The sequence below is a fragment of the Oryza sativa genome, chromosome 11 (genome assembly GCF_034140825.1).
Source record: "Oryza sativa Japonica Group chromosome 11, ASM3414082v1".
Taxonomy (NCBI): Eukaryota; Viridiplantae; Streptophyta; class Magnoliopsida; order Poales; family Poaceae; genus Oryza; species Oryza sativa.
Genome location: NC_089045.1, coordinates 27,821,479 through 27,835,658, shown reverse-complemented (window position 1 = coordinate 27,835,658; position 14,180 = coordinate 27,821,479). Strand labels below are relative to the sequence as shown.

Below are 14,180 nucleotides of genomic sequence, written 5' to 3'. Positions count from 1 at the left end.
TTATAAAAGAAATTCCTAGCCAGTTGCTGCAAAGAAACAAAAGGTTTTTTAATGAGAAAAAAACAATGGTTTTACAGAGAAGAGAAGATAGGAGGGGTTGCTCGTAATCCGTTGGGTGCCGATACTAGTGGCGTCATGCTATTAAAACTATTTTTTTCTGCAGAGTATTGATTTATATAGATATACTTTGATCTTACTCCACCACTATTAAAATTCTCTCGTAATATGATATTTTGGGACAAAAATAGTAGATTATTACCATCCTAATAGGCCGGTCTTTAAAATATAACTTATTTTAAGAGAGGGAATTCCAGAAGATGAAAGATAATAAACATGAAGTACGAACGTAAACCAAGAAAACCATTATATTATTAATTGAGTTTTAATTTATTTCAAAATTAAGAAACAAATTTATTGATGAAATTGCTAATGAAAATGAGATAAAATGTATCTCTTAGGTAAATTTATTAAAATGTATCTCTCAGTTAATGCCAAAAAAAATATTTTTGGATTTCCTAAACTGAAAATAGGCTCCAATAGATAGCCTAAATTTAAATTTGTTTGAACCTGTGCCGGACTACTCCTACGAGGCATTCAAATTTTACGGAAAAAAGGAATCAAAATTTTCCAGACGAATTCTCGCCAAAACATAAAAGAAATCCTCTCAAGAAAGAAGGAATATACGTGAAGCCGTACGTGCACGCAAGACGGCTCCAATTTGGTGATCGGTCGGAATTTGGATGCGGTGCGATGCGAACCAAACTCGACCCCAAACCCTAGAACCAAAATTCCCCAAACTCTCGCTGTCGCCATGGACGGAGTTGGCGATGGCGGCGGCGGCGGCGGCCCTGCTACCGGCGGCCGAGCTGGCCGGGGAGGCGTGCCCGATCGCCGTCCTAGGAAAAGCCGATTCTCTGTTCTTGCTTCCATGGAAGACGACTCGGCAGAGGAAGAGTTGGAGGAGTACATGGACGACCTCGTTCGTCCAGGTTCAGCAGCATTTCCCTCTGACCGAAAGTGGTGAGCTACCTCCTCCCTCCATTTCTCCTTCCCCCTCTCCGTTGCAGTGGGCCAGAGGAGGAGGTCGAGCCTCCACACTGAAACAGACACACACATAAGAACTAATTTTGAGTAGAAAATGTTGGAGCAATTGTGTCGTGCAAGGTCGATTCACAGTTTATTTCTGTCAATGAACCACTTTTGCAGCAGCATTGTTTCGCTTATGAATATGCTTATAAGCCAAATTTTGAATTTTGAGACTTAATTTTGTGGTTTTCTTCATCGTAGTTTATTTTACAGCATTTCCTTTCCAATCGCTAAGTACACACATGTAAAAGTTTTACTCACAAATTATTTTTTAGTTGGTAATAAACGGTTCAGATATGCATATTACCCCCCAGCAGCCATCTTGTTTTCATATTCAACCTAATTGACCCTGCAACAGCATAATATGCTGAGCATTCTTTGGTGTATTGCAATCTAAACCACAACTTTAAGAAAAATGCACATATTCCTATTCTTAGGGCTGTGGCAAAATGTTTATTGCGAGTCCCCCTCCTTTTTCCCACATAAGTAGCAGTCACCGGAGAGAAATGTTTATTGCGAGTTTTGAAGGGAATTTTCCTTCTCCACAAATATTTCTGAGTTGAACAAATCTTCCACACATGACATGTTGTGCTCCTGCCGAGTGGTGATTTCTGGGCGCTGAGATATTTTGATTGGCTATTGGGATTATAAGCGCTTAGAGAGTTAGAGGTGTTCTGCACTGAATGCTTTTTCAACCTGGCCAGGAAGTAGCGTTGTGACATCTGGCCATAAGGGTGTCTAAGCTGACACCTTCTCCTTATGAAAGGAATGAACAAATAACACCATTTATCACCTCAGAAGTATATAGAACAAGATACGGTTGTTGGTAAAACTTGTCTAAAATTTACAACTTTGGCAGGAGACAAGGACGAGCAGAATTTGCCAGGAGACATGGACATACAGTAGCTGGAGCTAGAACTCTTATTCGGCAAAGTGTTCTTTATTCAGACCGCCCCAAGCGATCCCAAGGCAGACGAGGACGAGTCAAGCCACAAACTGAATCACTGTATGTGTGTTTCTTTTTAATTAAAAAAAACTAATATTTTGCCCATTTTTCAATACCTTGACAATATCTGAACACTATGGTCTGATCAGGGCTGAGAAGGATGCAAGTGAGGTGAGCAATAGTGAGCTTGGTGCTACTACTACAGACATGCCAAAATTCAAGACACTGTCGCTGAATGATTCACCCTCTGCACTTGATTCAGCTGATAGGTATGTCCTCGATTCTTTTGAAGCAATGGGGTGGTTATTATCCCCATCACATCTGATATGTTTTGGACAACTCCCAATCCACTTCCAAGGGTCATAAATCTAAGTTATGTTAGGAGAAAATCATATAATAATTACAGATTTTTCTTTACTTCATCCTCTATAGCGTGGCCATATATCTTGTCCTAGCCCAAGGCGTCCTTCTGATCACTCTGACTTGGAGCCATCTACAGGTTGGTCCTATTTGATACAATGCAAGGAAAACTGTGTGCACAGTTAGAAACAACCAAACCCAGATCAACCAAGCCATAGTATGAGCAATCAAACGAGTGAGGAGAGTGAAATCTCTAATAATTTTCCGCAAACCCTCTTTAGAGAATTATCAAATTGATATTTAGATCATTTTACCTATTTCCAGAAGCACCTGATAGGATTCAGATGGCAGCCCATGCGGGCCAACCACCTCTGGGCTTATTGGTTCATAAAAGACTCCTGTTTTATATCCTCCATCATGAATCCAAGTGTTAACGCCATGCTCTTAGATCTGCAAAGTTTGTGGACATCACCATATTGACAGCCCACCATAATTCTTTGTTCACCACCGGTGGTGAAATGATGAATAGAAGTAGAAAGCACATGGTTGATAGAAGTACAACATGATTACAGTTTAATATTTACTTCTATTGGAAGAACCCTTTCAGGCTCTTAAAAGAGCCAGCTAACTATGTGTAATACATACTAGCAACAGCTGCCTCATTTTCACTTCCAGGGTTGCTGCTTGCTGTATGAAATTATTTTTTGGAATAAAAGTGATGTTATGCGTTTCTTCATTCAGTTTAAAAGTGACTTCTGATGAAAGAACCATTTCAAGCTCTTAAAAATGCCAGCTCACTATGTGCTATGCACACTAGCAGCAACTGCCTCATTTTCACTTGCAGGCTTGCTGCTTTCAGGATAAAAGTCACATTGTTCATTATTCCTTATTCAGTTCAGATTGGTCTATCAGTCTACTTGACTTTTAGGCTTTTAGCATCTCTTTTGTTGCAGAATCACTACCATAAATCTCACAAAGTAATTGATAATTCCTGAATCAAGATATGAGCAGTATACTTTTAAGTGTTTTCTGATAAAAACCACTTACCTTTTTATGCTCCTTGTATAAATTGGGATAGATGTTGACGGACTTTCGATTTAAATTATTCTGATCTAGGGCTACAGTGAGAGCTAGTAGCATGGATAGTGATTTACCTGATTCTGCAACTGCCAAACTCCCAGATGTAGAGGAAGCTTTGTCGCCAAGGTAAGAACTTCTCAAGTCCCAAGTCCCAACCATGATTGATATGTTATGTATGATCATCCATTGTTGGTTGCTCTGTAATTACATTACTCTTTTGCATAAAATTCATATTTATAATTTCTTGGGTGTGATCTGATGCAGGTCCGAGAGGAAACGGAAAATACATTTGTACCTGGCTGAACACACATTTGATGATCTTAGGGAGGGATTCGCAGCTATGATAAATGGCTTCCGCGACCCACCCAAAGATGCTGCTCAGCCCAATGTAGAGTTACCAGAATCATCTAAGCTTTATCCATGTGAGTTCGATGCTGAATCATCTCATGATTCAGAGTCTCTTTCCCCTGCAGCTGAAGATGTAGGACGGTAAGTTTCAAATCAAAATTGATCTCTTCCCTCCCAGGATTAATTAGTTGTAGGAGTAAATCAATCATAATTGATCCATTGGTGTTCTTACTTGTTAGTTGTCAGCATGTGAAACATATTTCACTATACAACACTAAACATGTAAAACATGTTCCATAGACTTCTAGAGATCTAGACAGTGCAGTTATCTAGTTGAAGTTCATAAGTGTCGAAAAGTATATGCTTGTGAAAATTATTATGCAACACTTCGCTGTAAAAGATGGTATTCAGCTAGTCTATTTGTGTATAATTTGGAACAGGCATAATTTGTCTACAGAAGAAATTGTTCAGAACGGAAAACGATGGATGAGCGAGGAAGTCATGTTGGCCTTTGAAAAATATATTGAAGGAAAAAATGAATTCAGAGTATGTGTGGTTTCATCTGTTTTATTTTTCTTGTTATAAAGCTGAAAAGGTTTACTTATGAGGTATTGTTTCATCAGGATGTGGTATACCATCTAGATGAGCTTCAGTATCAATGTTTTAGTGTGGATGCATATCAGAAGATTTTTCACCATTATAACTTCACAGTGAAGATGAAGAAACCCACTTCCGAAGACTGGTCAGTGACATGTTATTTTGCTGAAGTGAAGCAAGTATACGGAAAGAAATTCTATTTATGTTGGCCTGTGAAATCACATGATGATGGTATGTCTTTCTTCTCATTTGTTTCGTTCAACATGAACAGTTATATATCTTTAGATTTGTTGCAACTTTGTTGTTCTATGTATTTATGTGTATGTTTTTAAAATTAGGCTATTGTCATGGTTGCGCGAATCAAGGGATGGTTGCTCTGAAGCACCCTGCGAATGATGAAGTTAAATATGAGGTTGGCTTCTTTGACACCGGCTGCCCATTCATGTTCTTGAGCGATGATGACTCTGATGATGATGAACGTGTTTTTTCTGAGGAGTCTATCAAGGAAATATTTAGTGGTATATTTGGTTAAACATGTTAAATCTTTCGAGTTTTAGGTCATAATTTTGGATAGCTAAATATTTATATGTGAACTATATATATTAGGCCTGTAAGACTGCAACAATGATTTTTGTTGATTTTGGTAGTATGTTGCTCGTTAAGATGTTGGCACATTGTATTGAAGTAGTCATGAGAACAATGTAACTCATCCTAATTATGCTCCTTAAATTATCACGAAAGTTTATGTAAATCTGTATGATCCATGTGCTTTAACAGTTTGCATGTTGCCGACGAAATGGTATAATTATGCCTATTTGGCATGCATTCGGTGGCAGAAAATTGCACGGATGAAAATATAATGAAAAGTTACTTTAGCAAGGAAATTAATTTGTGTTCATTGTTACTGTAGCAGCTTCATTGACAAGCTTGTTGTTTCTTTAAAAGAATCACTACTTTAGAAAATCAATATTCGCTAGGTTTTTATTTTTATAGGTGACCAAAAAAATGCATCCGTGAACAAGATTGAGGCTGCCACATGCTTATAGATCACCTATGAAAACCTATTCTTATGGGTGGGTCTTCATGAAATTTGCACAAATGAAAATAGCATGAAAAGTTACTTTTGCAAGGAAATTACGGGGTTTTTTTAAGATACGTGTCACATCAGGTATTATATAGGGTGTCGCATGGGGTGTTCGGGCACTAATAAAAAAAAGCTAGTTATAGAATCGGTCAGAATTTATTAAGCCTAATTAATCTATCATTATTAAATGTTTACTGTAACACCACATTGTCAAATCCTGGAGCAATTAGGCTTAAAAGATTCGTCTCACAAATTAATCACAATATGTACAATTAGTTATTTTTTTAATGTATATTTATATACTTTATACATGTGTTTAAACGTTCGATGTGACAGGGTATAAAATTTTTATATGGAAACTAAACAAGGCCTTACCGCCTTAGTTTGTGTCGATTGTTCATGCGGCTTCATTGACGGCAACAGTTTCATAAAAAAAATTTCCTGGATGCTATGCTTTTCTTTTCACAGGCACCCTAAAAGGATAATATGCCTATAAAAAAGGTTTGAGGCCGTCTCAGCGTTCATAGGCATATGAAAACCTATTTTTATGGGTGGGTATTTAAGAAAACCACATGTAAAAATTGATTTTGCGGATAGTTTTATGTAAGGAAATCACCTATAAAAATAGGAGCACTGTAAATCTATATCTATATACCTATATATAACTAGAAAAAATACCCGTGCGTTGCAACGGCTGAAGGCTATTTTAATCTTATTATTTTATATGGTTTAGCTAAGGCGAAATTCACTGTGGTAGTTCCCTTGAATGTTTGTTTTTTTTTAAATCATGAGCTGCAGTTAGGAGTCTGATCATCTCAAATTAGCATGCGAGTTTTTTCAAAGAGATTTCTTATACGACTCATTTTGTATTTTCAAAAACGAACAAACCTAAAAACTGATTCAAATACAGAGATTTATTTGCAAAAGCGAACGAACTTAAAAACCGACTTATACACGGATGACGTACCAAAGTACCGGCAAAAACATCTTTAATTTTTATAATAGTAGAGATAACAAAATAGGAAAGACTTCATCCGTCTTTTTTCGCCATTTTTCCCTTACCTTTTTGTCAGTCGTCTTTTTTTTTTGCCTTTTTTTTCCTTTTTCCCTCCGCTTTTCTTTCGTCGCATTTTTTCCTCCGTTTAAAAGCCTGCATCCTTATTCCGAGATTTACGGATTAGCTCGGATTTGATAAAAATGGAAACATGAGATAAGTATATCAAAAAGCCCTCAACCAATTGTGGGAGATCAAGAAATATTCAATTGAATTTGATAGGGAGGATCGGTTCTAGCATTATACTGACACGAGACTGACACGAGACTGTTTTCCGGAGGTTGAAGATGGCAGTAAGCTATGCAAGCTGGGTCTACATCTCCATTTATGGGTTGAGTCAAAGAGAAGAAAGTCAAGCAAAGGGAGGTAGCGGGCTAGTCTAGGACTAGGTATAAGCTTTTGGCCCAAAACCAAAGAGTATAATATATAGTGATTTAAAAATATTTTTATCCGTTGCAACGCACGGGTATTTTTTCTAGTAAAATTATAAATTTGGATGATGACAAATTTTAAGTAAAAAATGTCTCGATGAAATCTACAACTTTGTTATTGAAATTTTTCACTTCAGATCGCTTAGAGGTTCAAATATTCCATTAACATATGGTTCTATACAAGATAACCTCCCTTAAAAGTGGGAGCACCACTAAATTTTTTTCAAAAAACACAACACATTCATATAATGTAAGATGATAAATTTTATATGAAAATTGTAGCACTCTATGAGATCTAAAACTTTGTAGTTGAAAGTTGTTTCATTTGAGATTCACTACTACAAAAGTGATTTTTTTATGAGAACCTATGTTTGCAAACGGACCATAACTAGTGGCGTCTGCAAAAATCGAGCGGCATTTTCGCATACGGATCCTTAAGACGCCCGTATAGAAAAATCAATTTTCCCATACGGGCCTCTTAAGAGGTCCACATGCAAAAATGAGGTGACCTCATTTTTACATGCGGCTCACTTAAGCGCCCGCATGGAAAAATCGATTTTTCCATACAGGTGTCTTAAGGAGCCATATGCGAAAATAAAATTTGAAAAATTTAAAAAAATTAAAACTAGTGTATCTCACTCATATGAACTTTAAATTGGATTATTCTTTTTCCTAAATGTTTCTAAAATCATGCTCTATCATGTTATTGTGTTCTTACTAGTACTATTTTGGCCATTTTTTCTTGTGACTTTGTTTTATCAATTAAAAATTTTGAATTTCAAAACTTCAAATAATATTTTGAAGTAGTAAATCATTTCAGCTGAAAAAGTCATCAATAACAAAGTTGTATAACTCATCAAGATCTATAATTTCTATTTTGGTTATTTCTTTATTTGACAAGGTGATAATAATATTTTCACAAAATTTACATATCTCTATCAACTATATAAGAGATATGTACATTTTGTGAACAATCTTACAAATCACTTTGTCAGATGACGAAATGACCAAAACAAAAGTTATAGATCTTGATGAGTAATACCACTTTATTATTGATGACTTTTTCACTTGAAATCATTTAGTATTTGAAAATGTTGTTTGAAGTTTTCATAATCTAAATTTAAATTCAAACTATCCAAACAAAGTCATATAGAAAAATGACCAATACAAAAGTTGTCGATCTTGATAAGTTATACAACTTTGTTGTTGACAACTTTTCCATTTGAAATCATTTACTACTCGAATTTTTTTTTGAATTTTTTACATTTTAAAATTCAAATTTTATATAGTTCAATCAAACTCGGATGCAGAAATGAGCAAAAGAAAATTGGTAGATCTCAATGAGTTCTACATCTTTGTTTTTGGCAAGTTTTTCATATGAGTTCATTTAATATCATAAAATTTGATTAGAAGTTCTTATATTTTTACATTAATTTTTTAATGACTATTTTCGCATGCGTTCCCCTTAATGAGCCGCATGCAAAAATCTCCTTAAGTGGTCCGCATGTAAAAATATCAACAGTTCTTTTCCCTCCTCACCACTTCAAAAAAAAATTCATCTCTTCTCCTCTCCTCTCTCTCCCCTCTCTGATATTTTCCCCTCACCCCTCAATCTCTCTCACTCGTACTCTCCTCTCTCTCACTCTTTCTCTCCCAGTTGACTCCCTCTCTTTCCTCTTGGCACGGCCGAGGAGGAGGCGCCAGGCGCCGGGAGCGGGCGGCGGGTGGCACCGAGCAGCGGGCGGCGTGGCCGAGGAGGAGGCGCCGGGAGTGGGCGGCGGGCGGCACGGCCGATCCCGACGACGACGACGAGTGGGCAACGACGAAATGGGTGGTGGCGGCGATGCCGACCCCGATGACAACAACGAGTGGGCGAATCTAGAGGCGGCGGGCCTCGTCCTGCCCGGATCCGGCAGCAATGGGCCTCGGCCCACCCGGATCCGGCAGCGGCGGGCCTCGTCCCGCCCAGATCCAGCAGCAGCGGGCCTCGTCCCGCCCGGATATGGAGCCAAGAGCGGCCGACGGGAGCAGGGGCGGGCGGTGACGGGAGTGGGGGCGGCCGGCACCTCGGGCGGCGGCACCGCCGCCTGTGGCTAGGTTTTTTTTTTTGGAATTTTATTTTTTTTCGCGATTTGTTCTCTTTGCATGCAGTTGGCTTAAGATGCAAAGATGGCGATGTGGTCGGTTTTTCGCATGCGGGAGCCCTGGCCGCATGCAAAGATGGCGATTTCCCGCCAATCGCATGCGAAAATCTCTCCCGCCCGTATGCAAAAAACTCTTTTGTAGTAGTGATTATTTAGGGGTTAAAATATTCATTTTTTATTTCTCATATCTATTTTTGAAATTACTTTTCAGTTCTCTAAACGACCTAGGATGGAGATACGATCTTATAGTAAAATTCTACAGCTCTAGCAGGAGTTGTGGTTGAAAGTTTTTATTTCCATTATAAGCTCTGGTATCTATTATTACAAGGGCCTCTTAAAAAGTCCAAACTTTAGAAAATTCTAGGAAATATATATTAAGCTAATCAGGAAAGCCAAGTTCTACGAGGTTTTTATAGTACTTTCCAATTTATACTTTCATGGAATATTTTATTGGGACTATATGACGTAAACGAACATATCCAAATAGGTAATTTATGTAAACTAAAAAATGCATGTGCGTTGCAATGGGAAGAAAAGATGAGAAAACTGAGGAGAAGTTGAGAAAGATTAACATTATGTAATTAACTTAAATACAAATTTCCTATAATACTTGATATTTTTTTAAGTCGGTAGGTGATTAAATTAATTTAGAAGTAAAGTAAGTGTGGAAATAAAATAATATGGCTGGATTCAATTTTTATGAAGTTCTCCATGATTAATTACACTCTCTAGAATTTTCTTGAAATTTTTAGAGCTCAATTGCTAATTTTAATAATGCAAACATCATTTCAGTAATTATTTAAATAAAAATCTAAATAAAAACCCTCCTTTCTCTATGGGCCAATTTCAGCCAGTTTCCTTCCTCAGCCCGTAGCCTAGTGGGCTCACTTTTCTCCTTTCTCCCCTCCGCCTCTGCCCGCAAGTACGCATTCGGCCTAGCAAGGCACTACAAGTTTAATCAGCCTCCCCGCTCTTCGCCAAGTCTAATCAGCCTCCCCCGCTCCTTCTTTCACTGTCACGTGGGCCAGTGCTACAGGGTGTTTCCTACCTCCATCTGTATTGCCGCATCTGCCCAACGACTCCTGAATCCGCCTCCTCTGTGAAATTCGGCCACATCCTTGAAGATAATCCAAAATTGACTGAGGGGTTTTGATCCTTATCTTCTCCTCTTTCCATTTTCTCAAGAGTCAAAGCAAAACCATGTCGTCTAGATGTCGGAAGCGAAACCCTAGTTTTTTATTCTGAGTCCGTTTCTCTTCAAAGACCACACACGCACGCGCGAGAGGGGAGGGAATCAGACCATATGGTCGAAAAAAAGTGTGACGAAAGGAAAAATACGAATCTTTTAATTAGTTAAGATAAGATATGAACCGAACCATATATACACAGTCATATTGAGTATTGTAAACAACATCGGATTGAGACAGGATCTATATTAAAATTGTATATAGTGCGATGAGATTTATAAGTTATAACAAAAGCTTTTCTATTTGAAAACTTACTAGCATAATGCCCGTGCATTGCAACGGATTCTAAATAATATTCATTGACATAAATTAAAATTCTAAACCATATATTATAGTTGGACATAAATGATGAAGCAAATATAAATGTATAAATAACAACATGAAACTACAAATAACTTTGTCCAGTTCAATATCAGAAAAAATATATAACTAAATCCTATGTTCTCATTTAGCTACAAATAATTTAATATAGAGAAAATTATAAGTTACAAATCAAATAGTGCTAAAAATAATAATGTAAATTATAAAACAATGAAATTAGCTGGAAATTGACAAAACTTCTTTTAGCCTATATATATGAAAATTTGATTCATTAATTCTGAACGGGTGCCTGCTTAATTGATATAAATTAGAATTTTCATGTTCTATTCATATCTTATGGTCTTAATATTTTGTGTGTGATCTAGGAGCATGGTTCCGCTAGACCAAGAAAGAATAATGCCCAACAGACATTGTTCATTGTCTTCCCTAACTCAATGCGAGAAATAAAAGAGGAGGGAAAATGGGTGTCGGTGCTCCATCGACCAAACGACGGTGAGAAAAGTGGTAGGGTGTGTCCCACGATGTGACTCATCCATAGACGGTAAAGGTTGGCAATGAAGAAAACCATAACAAAAGGGACACGGTGGGGGTGGGGGTGTTAATGCCAAAATTTGGTAAGCCCCTAAGTCATCATCGGTTTAGAATCACTGTCGGCTTCAACATCTTGGAATTATCAAGTCGCCAATTGTCATATTCTTGGTAGATTCGGTTAAGGAAATTAATCAATTAAAGGAAGTTTATCCAATAGTGATCGAATTCAAGGAGGATGCGGCATGACAGTTTATCGATTAATTAGGAAGAGTTTGTTAGTTTTGTTTTATCATTAGGATAGTGTGTTCAGTGTCCGATTAGAACTTAATGTTTTCCTTTTAATTTAGGAAAGTTTCTTTCTTGTCAAAAAAGGACTCATATCTACCCATGGGTATAAATATGTACACTCGAGGTCATTGTAAACTATCTCAAAGATCAATAAAACTACTATCGGCGCATCGACACCCTCTTTCCCGAGGATTTTACTTATCACGATGGAACTTGGCACCTAACACGGGGCTGGATCGGTTTTCGATCTCCGACGAAGGGGTAAGTCCTACTTTCTGCTGGCCCTGGCAATTATACCGGCTATATTGGTGTTATTCAAGACTGCATTGCTTCGACCTCTTAGATCGCTTTGGATCGGTTGATATATTTGTCTACATATTTATCTTATATCTTAGTTAATCTAGTTTAGCATCTTAATTTGATTATAACGACTGAGATTCGTTTTAGGGTTTATGCCGATATCGGCTAAATTATCTTGCTAGATTAGATTAACTGAGGTATCCGCCACTCTTAAAATCAGTCAAAGGCTTGATTGTTTAGACTTTGTGTTTCTTTGCATACTTCGAGTTTTATCGACCTTAGTTATGCTTAGAAGCATAAAAACTAACCTGCTTTTGATTGCCTATAAGGGTTTCAACAGGGTTTCAACCGATGAGTTATATATCTGAACATTGCATCTGCTTACAAGGATTGCATACAAGTTGGTTTTAGCCGATCGCAACAAAGGTTTCCTTGTTTATCTAATCTTGTGGATTTTATGACATCGGACCTCCAGCCGATGTATGCTTCAACCTTCATATCAGTGTTTATTCTATCATATCATTATTGGCCGATTGGTTTCTACTGAATTATATTAATGTTCTATTACAATACCATCAACTGATTGTTTTTATATCATTATCTACATTGGACATATAGCCTATTTCTCAAAGCCCTATCGACATCAGCTGGAATTACTCCATCTGCTTGTCAGCCGATTGGCTATTTGATCTGTTGTTTACATATCTTGTCAGTTGCAGGATCAAACTGACTATCACGCCTACATCTCATCAATTTTTGGACCTGCACTGGAGCTAAACAGATCTTCCGGGCCATTGCTGTTGTTGACTTAGTTCGCGCAAACACAGTTCCGGCACCATCAGCCGAGAGCGGATTTTTTGTCAACAGGGGGCAGTGAGGTGGTCCCGATAGAGAGAGAAATGACAACGACAAGCTCTACTGGTGAACACGACCAGATGAGAGCGTCAAAACACGTTCCCGGACAAGAGGATTCCGTTTTCCTTGAACACGCGGGAAAAACTGACAAATACTATTCATCGTCTTCCCTAGCCAACACAAGAATTAGAAGAGGAGAGAAGATGGGTGACGGTGCTCCAGCAACCAAACGGTGGTGACTAAGGTGGTCAAACGTGTCCCATAATGTGACTCATCCATTGATGGCGGCGGTTGGCAACGAAGAAAACTAGAACAATGGGAACGTGGCCGATAACAACATGGTCCGAATAGAGAGAAACGGCAACGGTGAGCTCTTGTGGTGAACACGGACGAGTGAGCACGTCAAAGTGTGCTCCCGAATGAGAAGGTTCCCTTTTTCTTGAATGCATAAGAGGAAGGGAACGCAGGAGAGAGGAGGGGTGCCAGGGAGAAGAGATATAAGAGGGCGGAGGAGTGTGTGCAGTGAGGGAGAGATAGGGGGATGCCAGGAGGGAAGGAGGGAGGCGGGAGAGGAGGGGTGCTAGAGAGAAGAGGGGCTGCAGGGGAGGGGGAGAGATGGGGGCGCTGGGAGGGATGGAGAGAGGCGGAAGCGGAGGCGAGGCGGCGTGTGAGGGAGGGGCTGGACGGACGACGGGAAGGCGGAAGGCTTACGTATTTTTTAATTACTAGAAAAAAAATGCATGTGTGTTGCAATGAGTAAAGACGTTTTTTCAGTGATATATTAGGAGTTGAGAAATAAAATGAAATATTGGAATCGTTATGCATTGTAATTTAAAAAATTAATAGAAATTCTTTCATTGAGATTGCTATACATTATAATTTAAAAAGTTAATGAAAATCTTTCCTTGGTTTTGAGCCGAAATCTCATTCATTCCTCCCTTTAACTTCCTAAAGCGGTGTCGGAGCAAATCTTCCCCATAAAATCTGGTATAATATTTCTCGATTTCCCCAAAATTAACTTGTGATCCACTCGATCTCCTCTTCCAGTTTTTTCCGAAATGCAGAAAATTCGGGATAAAATCGACTGGTTTCCTTAAATGTGCAAAACTCGGATTAAAAACTACCGGGGAATATTGCTCATCTGTCATCATCAGCAACGTTTTAATGGAGACTAAATCTGACGAATTAAAACTGAATCGAAAGGGTAAACCATGGATAAAATGATGAGGGATGAGTGGAGAATCGATTCTTGCAATCATATGGAGGAGGAAACACACGATCAATATGGCAGTGGCACGGCGCTAGGGTTTAGCCCTGGAGGCTGGCGGTAAACAGATCGGATTAAAAAAACTGGAGAAAATAACTGGAAGAAAAAAACAAAAAAAAACTCTTTCGCGTGAAAAAAATCATAAAAAATACCGGCGCCGAAAAAAATGAACGAAAAAAAAATACCGAAAGCTTTATGTATTTTTTTATTACTAGAAAAAAATGCCAGTGTGTTGCAACGG

General features: G+C 38.3%; 1 protein-coding gene across 1 annotated transcript; it reads left to right on the top strand.

Moving 5' to 3' along the window:
• The first annotated feature begins 747 nt into the window (after positions 1 to 747).
• LOC4351031 (uncharacterized) lies at positions 748 to 5,168 on the top strand. Its single transcript, XM_015760514.3, has 8 exons — positions 748 to 1,020; positions 1,946 to 2,092; positions 2,182 to 2,301; positions 3,509 to 3,598; positions 3,737 to 3,961; positions 4,261 to 4,366; positions 4,444 to 4,648; positions 4,756 to 5,168. The coding sequence occupies exons 1-8, from the start codon at positions 812 to 814 to the stop codon at positions 4,947 to 4,949; spliced, it is 1,296 nt and encodes a 431-aa protein (XP_015616000.1). The 5' UTR covers positions 748 to 811; the 3' UTR covers positions 4,950 to 5,168.
• The last annotated feature ends 9,012 nt before the right edge of the window (positions 5,169 to 14,180 follow it).